We start from the raw sequence: 19,380 nt of genomic DNA on the forward strand, positions 1-19,380 counted from the left end.
AAGGAAAATCAGAAACCCCCGTGAGCTGCAGTATATCAGTTTTGATCCTGGAAATTTTTAATGTTTTTTTCTCTACGATGTTCTATGGTTGCTATTGCCAGAGTTGATACTTTTTTATTATGTAAATGGTTCTTGGTTTACATGTAAGTGTACCTATCAACCCCACCTATCAACCCCAACTAACTGATTTTGGTGATTTTCTTTTCTTAGCTGTGGAAAATTAAGTCATAAGCTGAGTCATGTGCCTGGACTCTCTCCCCTTGCTGGCATCAGTGCTTACCCCGTTAAGGAAAGAGATGACTGCAAAACCATGAGACACGCACCTGCTTGTTCATACGCAGAGGTGCCCTCAGCTCTCCTAATCTAATGAATCGTGTTTTCAGAGGAACAGAGCCTTTTCCAACTGGGCGTGCATGCCAAAACCCTGTATTTTCATGGTTTTCAAATAGTATGAATAGTCAGGAGACTGAAGACAGTTGTGTTATAGTAACTTAAGGACAACTTTTTAAGTTAGGAAATTTATTCTGGGCATTTCAATGCTGTGACACTTATATTTACTGGAAATACTCTTTTGGGTAGATGCCCAAAGCATGAAGCAAAATCCTATATTGGAAATACACAAATTCAGTACTTTTCTATTACAGTCTATAGAATTGGATATTTCATTTCTCTAGCAAAGAGAGATCAAGTTTAAATTTTAACTATTTTAGGTTGAACCTGAATAAAAGAACTTTATTGGAGAATTTCAGTTTCTAGGCTTTTTTGTTGTTGAAAGAAAAAATAACCTTTAAACTGTGATTTTTCTGTGAAACTATGGAGAAATTTTCAATTGGTTTATAATTTTGAAGTTAACCCTAATAACTGTATAGTTGTTGGTGAAACAGTCATGCGTATAATATAGCATGTAATTCAGCATAAGACATTTTTCTGTGCACACGTGACCGTGTTCACCAGACAGTATGTCTTCCATTTGGAATCATCTGAGCTATGTTTCCCATCACAGTACTAAGTGAAGTGTTCGGTTTGTTGTCCAACTCAATGAATGTATTTAATTCATTACATTACTGTACCCTCAGTACAGTCTCTGGTCTTCAGTGTCTATACTGAGCCAAGCTGTGCCATCGATGATTTGGGTTCTCTTATCCGCATCCCCTGTCACACTTACATACACATACATATGTTAATGAAAACGAATAATCTCCATGTAATTCCTGCTCATTAAGTTACCCACTTTGAAGAATCTCTTGAGGCAAATAGAAAGTACACAGATCTTAATGATAAGATTTTGTGAATGTTTGAATGGGAATAATTAAGAAACTTTATTATTACATGTGAAGTATGTACATGCAAAATCAGTGTATCATTTATACATACCCTTTTATGGCAGGAAGATTTTTGAGGTTTAAAGATGAATTTCTCGAGTCCAGGGATTGAGTTCAGACCTTTCTGGATTTATATCCTTGGCTCTGCTACATATTAGCTTCATAGTCCAAGGCAAGTTACTTAACATTTTTGCACCTCAATTTCCTCACCTGTGTAATGGGGATAATAGCTACCTAATAGGGTTGTTAAGGTCAAACGAGGTTATCATGTAAGGTACTTAGCATAAAGTACTTAACCCTTGGTAAATCCACAATAAACATTTGTAATTACTGTTTAAAACCCTTTAAAAATCTTTTGCTGACAGATTTCCTAACTGTGAAGATAGAAACATAGAGGGCAAGATAACTGAACTAGAAGTGATTGCCAAAATTTTGCAGCCATTCTAAATACTGCGTGAGAGTTACAAATTTTTTTTTTTTTTTTAAATAAGTAAAACCCCTTTATAGTGATTTACCTTTGGAAGGAACTGATCTGTAAAGGCACTTCAGTGTTTTGACAGGTGACTCATAGAAATCATGAGTAAGAACAATTATCTCGAAGCCAGGATTGAGCAGCTCCATGCAGATTTCAGGTGAAGAAAGTAGATGCCTTTTTTCTCCTACAAAAACACTGTTCTATTTTTATTTGAATTTTTTACACATTGAATTCTTTAGCTTAAATGCAGTATTTAAAATTGTTTACTCCAGTGAGTTGTTTCATTTATGGTTTTGATGGTTTATAATTGGTTTAAGTGATTTTTCAGGTGGGTAATTTTTTCTGTATGTGTACTTGCTCATGTCAGAACCTTGAAAATCACTTTTTTATCTGCACTGGGCCCTCATGGTGGCACGCAGGCTCTTCACTGCAGTGCTCCAGCTTCCTCTGGTTGCGGTGTGTGGTTTTCCCCAGTTGCCGCTTGCAGGCTGTCTCGCTGTGGCACGTGGTCTCTAGAGCACGTGGGTTCAGTAGTTTCAGTGCGAGGGCTTAGTTGCCCCATGGCAGTTGGGATCTTAGTTCCCTGACCAGGGATCAAAACCACATCCCGTACATTGGAAGGTGGATTCTCAACCACTGGACCACCAGGGAAGTCCTGGGAATCATTTTTGATTCTCGCCTTTCTCATACCTCACATCCAGTCACCAAGTCTTTGAATAATTATCTTTTAGATGTTTTTCTAATCAGTCCATTCTTTTCCATCCCCATTTTTACCACCCCCATCTAAGTTAATATCTTCTGTTTTTGAACAGGATTCTGCTTTTCTGCTCTTAAATATACATGGCATCCCTCTTTCCCATACCCACCTATTTATCTCAAAAACTCATGTGTATTCTTTGAAACGCTAGTCTCATCATTTAGAATCTACCAATGGTTTAGTATTTCTTTGAAGGTAAAAATCTGAAATCTTTTTAGCAAGGTATATAGGCCTTCCTTGTTGAGAAATATTTTTGAATCTTTATGTTTGAAAGCTTTTGCTGGGCATAAAATTCCAGTTTTAGGACTGTTGTTACTCTGCTGCCTCCTGAGTTGCATTGCTTCTGACAAGAAGTCTGTTGTCATTCTCATCTTTGTTCCTCTGTGTATAATGTCTCTTATTTATAAACTCTGGCTACTTTTAAGGTTTTTATCTTTTTCATTGAATTGTGCTGTTATAATGTGTATTGCTGTAGTTTGGGTGTGTGCGTGTGCTTGGGATTTGTTGCACTTACTGGGCCTCTTCATTTATAGTTATCATAAAATTTGGGAAATGTTTAGCTGTTGTTTTAGAAAAATTTATTTTTTAATTGGTGGAAAATTGCTTTACAATTTTATGTTGGTTTCTGCTATATAACAGTGTGAATCAGTCATGTATGTATATCCCTTCCCTCCTGAGCCTCCCTTCCGTCCCCCTACCCCTCCAGGTCATCACAGAACACCAGGCTGGGTTGCTGTGTTATTAAAGTGTTTCTGCACCCCATTCTCCCACCTGCTTCTGAGATTCCACCTCACAGATGTGTCGGGCTGCTTGAGGTTGTCCTGCAGCTTACTGATGCTCTATACAATGTCCCAGTTTCCTGTCTTCAATTTTGGGTAGTTTCTGTTGCTGTGCCTTCAATAATCTCATTTTGCTGTTAATCCTACATGGTGTATTTTGTCTGCAGAAGTCTGATACTGCTCTTTTGTTTTTATATCTTTTATGTCTGTGTTTAACATGCTCTTTCTTTTCTCTACATTGCTTTCATAACATTTATAATAGAAATAGTAAATAAGAACATTAAAACAGCTATCATCTATGTCATTCTGTGGTTTTTTAAAATTGATTTATTTTTCTTCTCATTTTGGGTCATTTTCCTGCTTCTTTACATGCCTTAGTAATTTCTTATTGGATGTGAATTTTACATTGTTGGGTGTTGGGGTTTTGTGTGTGTGCCTCCTTTATTCTTGAGCTTTGTTTTAGAATATAGTTAAATTATTCAAATAGTTTGATCATTTTAAGGCTTGCTTTTAAGCTTTTGTTAGGAAGGCCAGAGCAGCCTTAAACCTGGTGCTACTTTTTTCCACAACTGATGCAATATTTTTCTGAGCACTCTACATGATGCCCTCTTCATGATGGGGTTTTCTCAGTTTGACTGTAGGAACATGAACTATTCCCAGCTCAAGAATTTTTGGCCTGATTCTTTTTGGTGGTCCTTCCCTGTTGAGTATGTCCTTGTGCTGATGCATACTCACCTGAACACTTGAACTCGCAGCACATTTTTTTGAGCTCTCTCCTCTCTATGCAGCTGTCTTTTCTCTGGTACTCTGCCTGCTAATTCTAGCTGTTCTGCTGCTGCTAAGTCGCTTCAGTCGTGTCCGACTCTGTGTGACCCCATACACGGAAGCCCACCAGGCTCCCCCGTCCCTGGGGTTCTCCAGGCAAGAACACTGGAGTGGGTTGCCATTTCCTTCTCCAATGCGTGAACGTGAAAAGTGCAAGTGAAGTCGCTCAGTTGTGTCTGACCCTCAGCGACCCCATGGACTGCAGCCATCCCCAGAATGCAGGAGAGTACCTGATTCCATAATAGGTATATAATGTAAATGTGTAGAATGAATAGACTTCAAGTAATTTACCATTTATGCAGTTTTTGTTTTTTTTTCTGTTAGGATGGAAGAGTTGTACTCTTTGTGCTTCATTTATTCCTGTATGGTAATTTCTAGAAACTTGGACTTTTGATCCACCAAAAGGAGTAATACTTTAGGATTTATCTGTTACTGAGAAATTAAACCGAGCTGTAAAAACAGAACTAGATTATGCCATTCATACATTTGATTGAAACAGTCATAACCATAGATGGATAAGAAAAATACCTGTTCACTTACTTTTATAATTTGTTGTTTTGGGAAAGAGTCTGTCTCTTAAAATTGCCATGGAGGTATAACTTCAAACTTCCTAAATATGTACATTATGCTTCATGTATAATAAAACCACTTTGAAAAGTTGAATAACCAACTACTTTCTTAATTGGGGTATGGTTTTCTTGATTTTCAGAGACAAGTAGAAAAATTCTAAGTACCAGAATGTCCTACAAAGTAAAGGTTATGGGCAGGTCTGTTTTTGGTTCATCGTATCTATAGGTAGGGCTTACAGGTGGTGCTACTGGCAAAGAACCCCCCTGCCAATGCAGGAGACATAAGAGATGCTGGTTTGATCCCTGGGTCAGGAAAATCCCCTGGAGGAGGGCATAGAAACCCACTCCAGTCTTCTTGTCTGGAAAATTCCATGGACAGAGGAGCTTGGTGGACTACAGTCTGTAGGGTCACAAAAGGTTGGTCACAACTAAAATGACTAAGCATGCGTCTAGAGGTCAGCGAACCTGTGCACTCTACAAACAACTCTCTTTCAAATTAATAAAATTCATTTTAGAAATGTTTTAGATGTACACACTCTATAATGGGGCAAATTGGTCTAACTCTCCAAATACAGTGTATGACTTGGGATTATCAGGAAGTAAATTCATTATTAAGAAGTAAACTCCAGGAGATGGTGAGGGGCAGGGAGGCTTGGCGTGCTGCAGTCCACAGGGTCAGAGTCAGACACGACTGAACAACAAAATTCGTTAAACTTAATCTCGTCTATACAGGTATTGACTAGTTTGGTCATTTAAAGTAATCCTTTGCTTCTTGCAGTTATTGCTGTGCATCTTGAATAATGAAGTTTGAATTTCACAAATGTGCAATAATTCCATACCTTTCCTGCAGTACATCCTGAGCCTATAAGCTGTAATAAGGTATTACTCAAGGTAACAATTACTGTTTTATATTAAGGACAAAATAAGCCTCGACTTGTGTTTTCACTAATAGTTCGCTTGGCTTTAATACAAACATTGTATAATAGACAAATACCCACAAGATTCTTTGGAAAAATATAGGTTCAGGCTAAATTAAAGCACTTGGCTATGTTTTTGTGTTTTAATGTATATATGAGAAAGGTTGAGTTCTTTAGCAGATAAATTCTACTCTTCATAAGCCTTCATACTCCTCTCTTACACTTAAGGTTCTGCTTGCACAGAAACATTGAAAACATATCCAAGTTAGTGAATATCTTAAAACTAATTCAATTAACTGAAGCAAAGATTATAGAGTTGATGTCATAATTATGCTGTGCTTTAAACCAGTCATTGTATTGCTGATAAACCTTAATAGCATGAAAAATAAAGAGCTGCCTAAATAAGTAAATCTGTTATTGTTTAAAAGTACAAGCAGTTCTCAGCATTGGAGCATGCCAGGATGATGTGAGAAGTTGCTCTGATGAATCCTTCATGCCAGACTGAATCGTCACGTTTTGTGACTGAAGTCTGTTCACACCAGCGTTCCTAGTTCTTGGCGCTCACTCTGGACCAGACTTCAGCCTAAGCACATCTCTGTGGAGGTCAGTAGTTAAGACTGTCACACAGTTTAATTTGGGTATTCCTTGCTTTCTTAAAACCCCATTCTCTTTGAATGTTGGATGTAGTAATCATGAAACTCTTCATTAGTCCATGTTGAAAAGCATTTGACTTTTTCTACATGAAAACATCTGACTATTTAAAAAGGAAATGATCAAGATGTGCTCATGTAGAAATAAGAAAAATCACATGCTTTTCTATTTCAGAAGTCTTGGACACAGGAGTTGACTCTGTGCAGAGGCTACTTGGTCCCAAAAATTTGATGTGAGTTAGAAGACAACAATATTACAGGCTGTTACTGATTTCTCTGGAAGACAATGTGATGCATCCCAGAACATTTTTGCTGTTGTGGTCAGTTCACTAAAACAACAAAATGATTTTGGTGCCACTCTGTGGGCTTCGCTAAGACACACATCTCCATGATGGAGCTTGGAAGCCAGAGGTTTAGGGTTTATTTTCAATATGAGTTGATGTAATGGTAGGTTCAGGAATTATTTTTCTCAAGAGTATTCAGTTAACCATGGTCTTAAACTAGGTTTCAGGCATTATTCATATCAAGAATTTCAGTGAAGTCAAGTCAAAACACTTCACTGTATAAGTAAGTACAACCTGTAGTAAACAAAATGATTTAAAAAATACTGTGAAATGCCACACAACCTGATGAAACAGCATTTGTGGGAACTGGACTTACATTGCTATATCCATTAGAAATGTCTAATAATTTCTAGTAACATAAGTACTTTTCTCTCCCTGACAGTGTAAGAAAGGATTGGGGGCAGGCTAACAAATTATTTACACAAAACTACAATGAAAGGTATGAAGGAGGTATAATGATATTCAAGTCAAACTAATTTTATCTCTAAATACATTTAAAGTTTAAAAGTATAACTATACAGGTAAAGTCATCACTCTAAGAGTCTGCCTGATTGTAGGACTTTGAATGTTTGTTACTCACAAGGATAAAAATCTGAGGACTCAGACCATGATGAGAATTAGCGCCACAAGCAGAAAAACAGTAAAAAGAAATGCAAGTCGTGAACTGATTTTTGTTTTTTTAATATCTATATAAAAAATAACGAGCGATTTACAGATCTCTTTCTCTAATCAGAACCTCAAGTGTATATATAAAGGTACTGTACAATATATAAACATTTACAACCAGTACATCCATATTTTGCTTAGCATTCCAAGGCCACATTGCTAAGTCAGTACAGAATCAGTACAGTGACCGGTTACTTAGAGAGGAAAGAGCCACATCAAACTGACAACAGATGACGTCAAAGTTATGTCACAGTTAACAATAAAAATAGGATTTTTATCACTAATTGTGGACTATAGGGAAAATAAATCATTTCTGTGGTACTAAATTCTTAGCATTATCAAGCCTTCTAATTTGTCTCTATTCAAGTAATTACAATAGGTAGGTAAATATAGTTCTGGATGAAAAGGGGGTTTCAAAAAAACTCACTCTGGGAAGAATGTCTTATCTACAGGGGCTTCGGTTGTTATATTAAAGAATTTCACAGTCAGATTCTGAGAGGGAAGGACCTGAACATGATGTGTTTCACAATAACAAGATGAACCGAGGGTGACAGAACAACAGCGTTCAAATACTCCAGAAAATGGTTTTATTCTGAGAATGTTCCTTTATTTATAGATGCTACCGAATGCTAGTTTTGGGGGCTGAAAAACCCGGATCTGTTTTATGGAGCTAAAAACTGTTAACCACCTTCCAGTAAGCATCTTTAGTTAGACCTTAAAAAAGAATTCTGAAAATTTGTACAAGCTAAGCAGATGTTTACTGTCCTGTTTTTAAATAAGTTAATATAGCTAGAAATTAAATAAGATCTCGTAATGTCTACCACCACGTCTGTCCTCAGTTGCTGAGCTAGTCTCAGGTAAGTTCTGCTTCTACACACCTGCTGCCAGATGGTCCTTCATCTGGCAACAGACTGTGAAACTGGTTTTGTGATTTAAGTCTCTCTTCACATATATAGTATGTATTAATGACTAAATGACTTAGCATTAATAGTTCAATCAAAATATCCAGAAACACAAATTTAGATTTCAGAAATTTCAAATAGCAATAAGTGATATTTCCACATGCCCCTTGGTGGTGTCATAATAAAGTAACAAATAGAAGGGTGAACTGAGATGGTTGATCAATTAGGGTTGGATGACACAGTTCATCTGTAACATCTTTAACAGTTATTTAAATGCCCTACCCAGCCGAATTACAATAAACAAAATCGTAAGAAAGTCAGTATTTGACTACATTTTTTTTTTCTTTCCAGTAGTGATATTTGGGAGTTTTATTTTTAAACGGGGACATCATCAGTAGCTGTTAGGAAAGGTAACTGCCATCTTTAATAATGAGTTAACAATCTCTTCTGCAAGGGCTCAAATATTTCTGTCTGTAAACATGCAACATGCTATTGAGAATATCAACTTCCAAGCCAAGCCTACTTTTTTCATTACTGTGGAAATAGCTGAGTGAGAAGGATAAAGTAGACATGATACAGTAGATAACTTGGCACAAATATAAAATGAGTTGTAACCACGTTATGAATGTCAACATGTCATTTGTTCAGACACTCATGAGGACGAGCTGGGTGTCCTGAGCAGGGCGTGTCCGATGAGCACTGGGATTCAGCTCCTCCTGAGCGCAAAGGGGGACAGTGGGCTCTTAGCAATCCTACAGGCCCTTCATGCAGCCTAGGTAACCTGATGCTCAAATTAAAATGTCCTTATATGTGCTTCAGAATTTTCGGAAAAAAAGATTTTGGTGGGGGTGGTGGGAAATGCTGCTTTTTTCTAAGAAAAGATTGCAACGTGTTTTTCTTTGTTTTACACTAAAGGTCACAGCCGCTTCTCAGCCACCCCAGTGGCGCCTGCGGCTCGGCTTGCACTTGGTACCTTCCAGGGCCCTGGAGTTATTGGTGTTTTCTTAGCGGGAGAACCACTTTCAGGTTTGAACCCTCCGCTCTCTTTGTTTTTGTCAGCCACCTCAAGTTCTTTTCTTTTGTGATCTTCCGTTTTGCTTAAAGCCATTCTTTCGTCAGGTTCCTGCTTTAGCTTCTTCTCTGATATTCTGACATTTTCTCCTGTTTTATCTTTACTAGAACTCATCTGTCTGGAGGTTGCTTTCTTGCCTTTTTCATTTTCTGGTATTGCCCTACTAGTAACGTTGTTAGTCTTTTTGGATGGAAGAGACCTTTCATCCACTCGCTTGCTTTTTTTCTCTGGAGACCTGGTTCTGTTTTTTCCAGGCTGACTCAGATTTGTGTCTCTCCCGAAAACACCTGATCTTTCTTTTGCGTCTGAGATCTGCTCAGCACTGTCGCTAGCATGGCCCCCTGCTCTTCGACTCGCATTTGACTGGTCTTTGCTGCCTTCGGTTTTTTGCTGCTTCTTTGGGCTTGAAGACCGTCCCCTGCTTTTTCCACAATGATCCTGTCCAGAAGCTGTCCCAACGCCGAGCTGACTGCTTTTATTCTCGCCTTTCCTGGGGCTGAGCGAGCGATCTCTGGGTCTTCTTTTGGGGTCATTTTTCAGAGGACTGGGAATCTTTCCTGCATGTTCTTCCAGATGTTGACTGGCTGACTTCTTGGGACTAGCAGACCTGCCTCTTGGTGTGATCCCGTTTTCTGCTTTCAAGAGATTTTTCCTATCACCATGCCCATGACTGTTAGGTGGGTCCCTTTTATTCACATTTTTATGAAGAAGAGACTTATGTTTTATATCAGACTGATTTTCATTTAAAGTGCTTTTCTTTTCAGGCACAGTGTCCTTTAATTCTTCTGCCTTTTCACATATCTGAACTCTCATCAATGATTCTTCAGTTACTGGCACATGAGACTCTTCAAATATGGAAGCAGAGTGCGAAGGTGGGTGACATGGTGACTGTTCATCATAAATCACATTGGGAGATGGAGGGTTATTAGTGTCCCAGTCACCTAAAAAAGTGATTTTGAGAAGAACATTATTAAATTTTAGAACTATAATAGGAACAGTTAAGTTTTGAACTTTGATATCCATTTGAATTTTACTGACTGCTTAAACAGACTGAGTATTTTATAAAGTTCATGTATATCTCTCTATATAAATGGCAGATGTATACAGACAACTGTACTTGTCCATGAAAGGTAGGCTGTTTCTTTTATATATATATATATAAAGTAAGAGCATTCATTTTTCTAATTACTTTTCATAAGTACAATAATATATGATGTGTAAATTCTTTATAAGTAGTAAAAGCCCAATAAAAAGCTTAAATAACTAATAAAATTGGACCAAATTATCTGGTCCAAGCAGCTTACTAATTTAGCTATTATTGATGGATATAGCTTAAAGATTTGCCAAAATCCACTAATAAAGGAAACCAAACTATGGTAACCAGAATGGAGTTCATGGGCATTTGTAAATAATTCTCTTGCATTAAGCTGTTAAATTTAATGTCAAAAGGAAACTGAAAAGTGCAGAAGATAGAAGTAGATGTATTTAATAGCATCATTTTTAATTAAAAAAAAAAAAAAAAAAGAAGGAAGTGATTTACAAGACATGCAAATTTACCAAATCTTTTTAAGGAAAGACCAAGAAAAGCCCTGAAAGCCTTAATGTTGCTCAGGTTTCACGTAGGAGCACAGACCGGAAGGAGCCAAACCTGAAGAAGGAAGAGAAAAAGCCTAGGACTGTGTAAAAAAATACATCACAGCGCAGTTAGCAAAGATGTCACCGGGGACGTATGATTTACAAGCAGATGATGGAAGGTAATACAGTCAGAGAATTACAGCCTGGAAGGGGACTACAGGAGATGATGTCTGCACTTAACCCACAAGCTCTACGGGGAGGAAGGAAGCTGGAGGGGCCGAGGACCAGTGGGTGGTACTGTACGCCAGTGCGCTCAGCTGGAAAAGGGTGGTTTCTAATACTGTGATACTTCAGAAACACACAGTGAACCCAGGGAAGTTTAATATCAGCACAGGACTACAGAAATGGTCCCAGGTCCAAATCTTTGTCTCCAGGTACCGCTATAGGTAACTTATTTTTGACAAATGACCAGAAAAGCCTAAGGTTCTTACTCTGTTCCTTAAGAAAGAAACTCATCTTACTATAAGGAAAAAAGTAACATTTGAAGAGATTTTAAATGTTTTTCATGACATTAAAATCCTTTGCCTCTCATTCTTATTTTCTCCAGGCACATTTCTCTGCAAAAGCAACTATATTTTCTGTTGAAAGCAGCTTAACATATATCCTGTTGTAATAAAAGTCCTGTATGAAGTCACTTATTTTGTAATATTATAATTTATAGTAACTATGCTATGTAACTAACTTTAGATGGTTCTTGTGGTTACCTCTGAATTAGCTATTAATAGTAAAATATCTGTCCCTTCCAAATAGTTTTTTTTTCCTTCTGCTGCCCCCTCCCTGACACCCTCTCATATACAGGCAAGCTACTTTACTTACCATGGTCAGGTATCAAGCCAGTTCCTGGCCTCAACAGAAGAAGAACTTTATTTCCACCAGCCTGAATGAGCTCAATTGCTCTAGTATGCGTGATGCCTTGTGTGGGTTCCCCATTGATTTCAACAATCTGGTCACCAACCTAGGCAGGAAATATTCACAGAAACAACAAATGAAATGATACATCCTTCTTCACTCCTGTTCTGTCATCCCTGCTGCTGCTGCTAAGTCGCTTCAGTCGTGTCCGACCCCGTGCGACCGCATAGATGGCAGCCCACCAGGCTCCCCCGTCCCTGGGATTCTCCAGGCAAGAACACTGGAGTGGGTTGCCATTTCCTTCTCCAACGCATGAAAGTGAAAAGTGAAAGTCAAGTCGCTCAGTCATCTCCAACTCTTAGCGACCCCATGGACTGCAGCCCACCAGGCTCCTCCGTCCATGGGATGTTCCAGGCAAGAGTGCTGGAGTGGGGTGCCATCGCCTTCTCCATCTGTCATCCCTAGAGCCACCCAACTCTGCTGAAGAGCTCTCATTTGTGAAATACTTAACTTGTGCATGGTGCTGTAATGCTAGAGTTGAGGAGTTGGACAGGTGGTAGCAACAGGAAGAGACAATGTCTGGTTTTATTTACAAAATGAAAGTTTATACGCCTAGTAAGCAGGATCTGGGCATCTTGAAACCAAGAATCAAATTCCAAGTTTTCAACCAAAGCTTAAGTGGTGGGAGAGGTGAAGATCTGACCCACATGGTCCCACAGAGCTACCTCTGATTAATCTGCCTGTGAAGGTCCAACTTTAGCTGAAGATCCTAAAACCTAGGAAGGTGGCTTCTCATCTTGGAAGCCTCTCCCGGCCTCCAGGGAGAACTGCCCACTCCTTCCTTTGTGTTGCCACTACACTCTGTACACGTATGAGGCATTACATAAATGACACGTTTCTAGATATTAAAACTAAGAAAATTCAGCTTGGAGAAATTCATCCTACTATGAATACTTGTTTAAAACCAATTGCTGGCTTACACTAAATGCCTTCTGTGTACAATGATTTCCCTAGAAAACAAAAGCTCAGATCAGCATAAAATGCCTCCAGTACCATTGCTATTTACTAGAAATGTCTGTAGTTATTTGAAAAGGAAAAGTACAAATGACTGAAGTCTAACTTTTTCAAAGGACCCGCTTAAAGACAATGATGGTAATGATTTTAAAATACAGTCGATTTTAAACTTATTTCAAGGTGACAAGCAACTGAAGGGTACTGGTCTCAAAACAGAAAATTTGAACAATGGACAATTACTGAAATTCCAAAAAGCAATTCAAATATTTGCAAGAGCTGACTAAAACAATGCAGAAATAACAGAAGAGGAGGCAGTGATTAAATAACAAAGGTGGGTAGGACAGCTCTGTATCCACAGCTGGGGCAGAGCACAGTGGCTTAGAAGCTGGGTTTTGGAGGCATTATAATGTCTGTGGTTCACTTCTGGCTCCACCTCGTCCTAGCCGAGTGGTCTCATGTTCCTGTTAGGTGGAGATAACATTTGTACCTCCCTCCCTCCTGGGGTTTTGGGGAGGATTTAATGAGATAAAAGCATGGTTATACAACAAGCACAAATGTTAATTTTCAAGTGATCTATTTTTTGGTTAAAAAAAAAAAAAAGATTTAAAGTGTATTAGGATGAGAAAGATTTAACTGTAGACTGCAGCCCATTCTATACAATGCAAAAAATTTTCAAATAAGACTATAGAATAGTTTTATTGCAATTTATAAAAAAAAAGCGATAAATGGAAGATCTCACAAGACAGATGGATTTAACATACAAAGTAGAAAAAAAATCCAAAAAAAAAAGCCAGCCAAAGAAAGATGATAATAAGCATAATAGGATGAAGAAAAGTAATAAACATAATTCATAAAATTCTTATATCCAGAATAGGTATATAAGTGAAAAAGTCAGTGCCCAGATTTCCTTTAATAAGTGATTAGAGAAAAGTCATTTTCATGAGGAAACACAGATGATGAATTAGCACCAGATAATTAGGGAAATAATTCCTCTGATAATTAGGGAAATGAAAATTAAAAGTAGATACTATTTGGCGCATGCTTTGGGTACATCTTGTAAAAACATGATTGAGGTTATAATTAGTTTCAATTATATTCTTTGGGTTAAATTCTCTGTCCAAACCTGCATATTCCTTATTGTTTCAGCATAAGTAAACTGCTATAAAACTTGTAATTGAACAACTTTGCCACCAGATGTCATCTGTGTTTAAATTAGGGTAACGGAGAGGAGGCCCTCACAAGGGGGAAAGTTCTAAACTGGACTATACAAAGCTAAGGATAGAAAAATCACATCTTTGGGAGGGAAATGTAACCATTCTTATAAGTTTGTTACTTAAGAGTGAAGTAAGCCAGAAGGAAAAACACCAATACAGTATACTAACACATATATATGGAATTTAGAAAGATGGTAACAATAACCCTGTGTACGAGACAGCAAAAGAGACACTGATGTATAGAACAGTCTTATGGACTCTGTGGGAGAGGGAGAGGGTGGGAAGATTTGGGAGAATGGCATTGAAACATGTAAAATATCATGTATGAAACGAGATGCCAGTCCAGGTTCGATGCACGATACTGGATGCTTGGGGCTAGTGCACTGGGACGACCCAGAGGGATGGTATGGGGAGGGAGGAGGGAGGAGGGTTCAGGATGGGGAACACAGGTATACCTGTGGCGGATTCATTTTGATATTTGGCAAAACTAATACAATTATGTAAAGTTTAAAAATAAAATAAAATTTAAAAAAATTTTAACATGATAAGAATATAAAAAGTGAGGAATACACCTGTTGATAAAAAAATTCAAGGTCAGGTTTTTGTCCTATTGAAAAATAGAACTGTGGGGGATACAGGAGAGGAGAAGAGAGAAATGAAGAGAGGAAAAAATTAGGATAGGAAAAAAAAGTGTTCTTTAAAAAGCCACTTTAAGACAGTTTTGCAATTTTTAAAACATCCACTAAAATGTATTAAAATGACAAAATATTTTTAACAGATTGCTTACCTTATCTTGCAACCCATTAAGAAACTGTATGCCTCCCAAAGAAATTGAGTCCAGCGACATGAGCCGTGGCCTGACACGAAGGCCCACAGACCCGGCTGAGTGACAGCAGGCCTGGGTCCCCTGTGGCTGTGACTTAGTCTCCCTGAGCCTCAGTTTTAATCTCTGCAAGTGGGGGTAATGCCACCTACCTCACAGTTTCTGTGAGACTAAAACTAATACAAGTGAAAACAAGTGGTCTGGAAGATAACAGTATCTAAATCTGTTTCTGTTCTATGTTAAATATTTCCATCTATTCCCTCATATGAACTTTTCCCATTCGGTTATTTCTCATTCCCTTAGCCCAGAACCTTTTTTATTCTCTCTAAATCTTAATAAGGTTTAAGGACCAGCTGAAGACTCACAAAATTTACAGATCCTCTCAACATCTTTCCATCTGTATCAAGAGTTAACAGTTTCTTGCTTTAGGGAATTACACTATTAAACTTTATGAAGGAACAAGCAAACAGTGTAAGGCCTATCTACCCAGTGAAAGGTCCTGGGAGTTAAATAGTAAAGAAATTCTCTCATTATCTAGAAATATAAACTCTGCATTCTATGCTTTCAGTAAATGTCTGGCGCGTCTACTATCAGTGTTTAAGGCACTGCCTCAGGTGCTGAAGATACTGGAATAATAGGTACAGGATACAAAGCACAGTGTCAGCCTAACAGAAACGATGCAGGGGAAGAGGTAAGAGGCCAGAGCGGAAGGCAGGCAGGATGCCCAGGTGGCTCCACGTGCCAGTGTCAGCTGGAGGTAAACGCACATCCTTTGGGGAAGTGGTCACCCAAGTAAGCTGTCCTTTACAACAAAGCTCCTGTCATCCTTACACCAAGTCAAGATTTTGATAATTTAGTAGCCAGAAAAATAATTCTCTGCAAAGCTGACCTATTAGAGTTCAGAATAAACCCAGGCATAGCAGTAATAGCTTGTTTTCTTTTGTTTTCAAATTTCAGAGCTTTTTATATTAAAGCTGACTTAATCGCAGAATTCTAAAGCTTCTGTTCATTATAAAGAATAACATGTTTTAGAAGTAGACTTTGAATCCTTGAAGGCCTCCTTGCTTGCCTTTTATTTAGTGAGATGGGTGTATCTGAGTTGAAACCAATATTTCAATTATATCCTAGTTTTTGGCTTAATTGAATTGTGATATAATATACAATGTATATATAATATACAATTTAATAACAAATATATAATAATTTAAACAACTAAATGCTTATTTTTAAAAAGGCAGGGAGTTGAGAAAAATGATGAAGAAAACCAGAAACAAACATGCCATCCCCATAAACAGTGCCTCAATCTGCTGTTACTAAAACTTGAAAGAAGTTTGCTTGGGCCACGTATTTCACATGTAGATCTACATTTTGCAGGTTAGGAAACTGAGGTTCAGAGATGTTACCCAACTATGCACAGCTATAAGGTGGCAGAACTAGAGTTTGATCCTTGTCCTGTCTGATTTCCAAACCATGTTCTCCCCACTTTATTAAACTGTCTCTATAGGAAAGTGAGATGCTAGGGCTTCCCCAGTAGCTAAGATGGTAAAGCATCTGCTTGCAATGCAGGTGACCCAGGTTTGATTCCTGGGTCGGAAAGCTCCCCTGAAGAAGGAAATGGCAACCCACTCCAGTATTCTTGCCTGGAGAATTCCATGGACAGAAGGGCCTGGTGGGCTATTAGTCCACAGAGTTGCAAAGAGTCAGACAACTGAGTGACTAACACACAGAAGAAAGTGAACTGCGTTGAGCCAGCAGCTCAGCTTTGGCCACACTACTCTGGCCATCAGCCCTCTCGTTGCCATCAACACCCTCCAAGCTCTGCTTCTGCTGCTCTGCATTCTCACTCTCCTAGTCTTTTCTACCTTCTCTAGTTCACTAATGACAGGCCTTATACAGAGTCCTGCCCCAGCCCACAACTCTCCAAATCCTCTCCTATAGTGAACTCACCCATGGAAAAGGTGTCAGTCATCACTTCTGTCTGGGAAACGACAACCTGGAACTTTACCTCTTGTCCTAATTGCCAGGTAAATATTTACACCTGCATAACCGGCTGGTCCTTCAACATGACTACAGCTTAGTACATTATCAGTCTTTCTCCCACTGGCCTCCCTGATGGTTTTCTTACAGTGCAGACAGGGTGAAGCCTCTAAGCCATCCTTGACTCTTTCTTTTCCTTCATCCTTCACTCGTGTAATACTTGTCTGTCATCTAAACTGGGCTTTTCTTCATTAACAGTTGATCCCACAAGCATAATTTAACTTCTATCCAAAGTATTGGGTCAGCCAAAAAGTTTGCTTGTGTTTTGCTGTGAGATGTTACGGAAAAACCAGAACATTCTGGCCAACGCAGTATTACCATCCAAGCTACATGCCCACCACCACGACTGGACGCCTAAACGTAGCTCAGCCATCCCCTCGTCCTTCCGACACTCCCAGAGACCGATTTTATCAGTGTATTGCTCTGAAAGGAACTCTGGTGTTAAAAACCTGTGACTTTCCAGTGTCTTGGGCCTACATATTGGTGACTAATCTACTTTCATGTTCCCGTTTTCTTCTACTGTCCTGTGTATATTCTAAATAGCCTCTCGGTAAACTTGACCACTTGCAGTCCCCTGTATACGACGTGTACTTCCTTCCTTTTGCTAATTTCTTCAGCCTGGAATGTTTTCTTACTCTCTCCCTATTAAAATCCTCTCAAACTGTCCAATGCCACCTATTGTATGAAATTTTCTCTACTTGTACTCACCTTTCTTTGAACTAACAAAAGTCTAGTCCTTTAGAGAAAGGATGGTATCTTGTTTGGGGGGATTACTCTTCCTCCTAACTCACTGAGTAGCATATATAAATTCTTGGGTAAAGCAGACACTTAATACATGTTTATAAAATGAGTCCTGGGAGTGGAGCAGTGATATGGATAATGAACACTCCAACCACCCAGAAGACTTTTCTGATTGTTATTAGAATATACCATCTAATAATCTGCAAGGGAGGGTCATTTGCCTTTCTAGTTAGCTTACTTAGTTTAAAAAGAAAAAGGAAAATAAAAATTCCTCTTTTCCTGATGCCTACCAGTAGTAGGAGGAGGAAGTCCAAAGCTCTCTTGAAGTCACAGAAGGCTTTTAACACAAGAGTTCCCCTCAAGAGCAATACACTGATAAAATCAGTCTCTGGGTGTATAAAGATGGATGAGGCAATAGGTAGGGGGAAGGTTGTCCAGATTTAAAAATTTTTACTTATAACCTATCTGAATACCAGTGAATTAACTGTTTCTTTAAAAATTGAGGCCAGCAAATAGCTTCAACGTAAGATTCCTCTAAGTAACAACCGGAGAGGGAAGGAAGTATCTTTTTGCAGATCCATTAAACAATCCATCCTGAAATGTCATGAACAAAGGTACAGTGTTTCAGAGAGTCCTACAAATGATGACAAGGTCAGGAGAGTCATGCCCATCAATTTTTGGCTACATCTAGAAGTAGCTAAGAGAGAAAGAAAAAATCCTGGGACTCTTGTTTCTTGGAAGAAGTAGATGATTCTTTTCATCCTGGATTTCCCAGGATGAAAGTATACTTTATTTATTAATCCCTTTGCCCATGAATGTTGACTATGTAAGTAAAATTTATTTTTTCTTACCAAAGTCAAGCTGGTGCAACCAGCCTAACTGCAGTAGAGAAGAGCACCCTGCAAAGAGGAAATGAAATCATGACAAGCATCTGCCTTTCAGGTTTTAATGATGGAAAGACTTGCTTCATAGACTCAAGAGGTTTCTGCATTCCTTTTAATCAACTATTTTCAAAAGTTTCCAGTCTGGAAACTGGGTTGCAGTTTCCAGACTGGAAAAGGATTGCAGACAGAAGCCTACTCACGTGAATTCTGCCGTCTTTGATGGCAGGACCGTCCTCAGCAAGACGAAGGATGAACAGCCCCATGTTGTACTCCTTCCCACCCCTGAGGCTGAATCCAAAGCCCCGGGGGCCCCGCTCCAGCTCCACTGGGTAACAACCGAGGCCCTAGAGAGAGAAGTGTAAGAAAAACAAGTTGCATGGACTGCTTTATTTACAGTTTGAAGAAGGACTACTTTTATGGCTGGAAGAAATGATTTATCCTCTGAATATGCATTTTTATTTAAAAAAATTGAAGTATAGTTAATGTATGATGTTGTTAGTTTCAAGTGCACAGTAAAGCAATTCAGTTATGCATACACACACATATGTAAAACTCTTCTTTTTCAGGTTCCTTTCCATTGCAGGTTATCACATTGAGTGTAGTTCCCTGTGCTACACAGTAGGTCCCCGTTTACCTATTTTACATGTAATAGCATGTATATGTTACCTTAAACTCCAAATTTATCCCCCACTCTCTGCCCCGCTATTTTCTATGTCTGTTTTCTATGTTTCTGGGTCTATTTTTGCTTTGAAAATAAGTTCATTTGTATCTTTTTTGATTCCACATATAAGTGATCCCATATGATATCAATATGCATTTTTGTATTATAAAGAAGGGATGTAAATTGGTTGAAGGGCTACTTGATTTCTATAAATACAGCCTACATAAATTTGAAGGTTACATGT

General features: G+C 38.5%; 2 protein-coding genes across 22 annotated transcripts in view; one reads left to right on the forward strand and one right to left on the reverse strand.

The window, feature by feature from the left end:
* The window catches only part of PHTF1 (putative homeodomain transcription factor 1), an 80,346-nt gene extending 68,799 nt beyond the window's left edge, over positions 1-11,547 (forward strand). For 4 of the 17 annotated variants that reach the window (XM_070779874.1, XM_070779879.1, XM_070779888.1 and 1 more), the window contains 4 exons: positions 5,506-6,247; positions 6,470-9,955; positions 10,043-10,150; positions 10,891-11,547. In XM_070779874.1, coding sequence (XP_070635975.1) covers positions 5,506-5,538 — 33 coding nt within the window. In that variant the 3' untranslated portion in view covers positions 5,539-6,247; positions 6,470-9,955; positions 10,043-10,150; positions 10,891-11,547. Of the gene's footprint in view, positions 1-210; positions 4,404-5,505; positions 6,248-6,469; positions 9,956-10,042; positions 10,151-10,849 lie in introns of all 17 variants that reach the window. The other 13 variants (XM_070779892.1, XM_070779862.1, XM_070779885.1 and 10 more) reach the window with 11 other exon arrangements.
* MAGI3 (membrane associated guanylate kinase, WW and PDZ domain containing 3) overlaps positions 7,304-19,380 on the reverse strand; it is a 263,749-nt gene continuing 251,672 nt past the window's right edge. For 3 of the 5 annotated variants that reach the window (XM_019956781.2, XM_019956780.2, XM_070779772.1), the window contains 3 exons: positions 18,676-18,819; positions 11,730-11,868; positions 7,304-10,219 (listed from right to left, as the gene is read on the reverse strand). In XM_019956781.2, coding sequence (XP_019812340.2) covers positions 9,123-10,219; positions 11,730-11,868; positions 18,676-18,819 — 1,380 coding nt within the window. In that variant the 3' untranslated portion in view covers positions 7,304-9,122. Of the gene's footprint in view, positions 10,220-10,835; positions 10,927-11,729; positions 11,869-18,675; positions 18,820-19,380 lie in introns of all 5 variants that reach the window. The other 2 variants (XM_019956783.2, XM_019956782.2) reach the window with 1 other exon arrangement.

Source organism: Bos indicus, chromosome 3 (assembly GCF_029378745.1).
Source record: "Bos indicus isolate NIAB-ARS_2022 breed Sahiwal x Tharparkar chromosome 3, NIAB-ARS_B.indTharparkar_mat_pri_1.0, whole genome shotgun sequence".
In the NCBI taxonomy this organism is placed as follows: Eukaryota; Metazoa; Chordata; class Mammalia; order Artiodactyla; family Bovidae; genus Bos; species Bos indicus.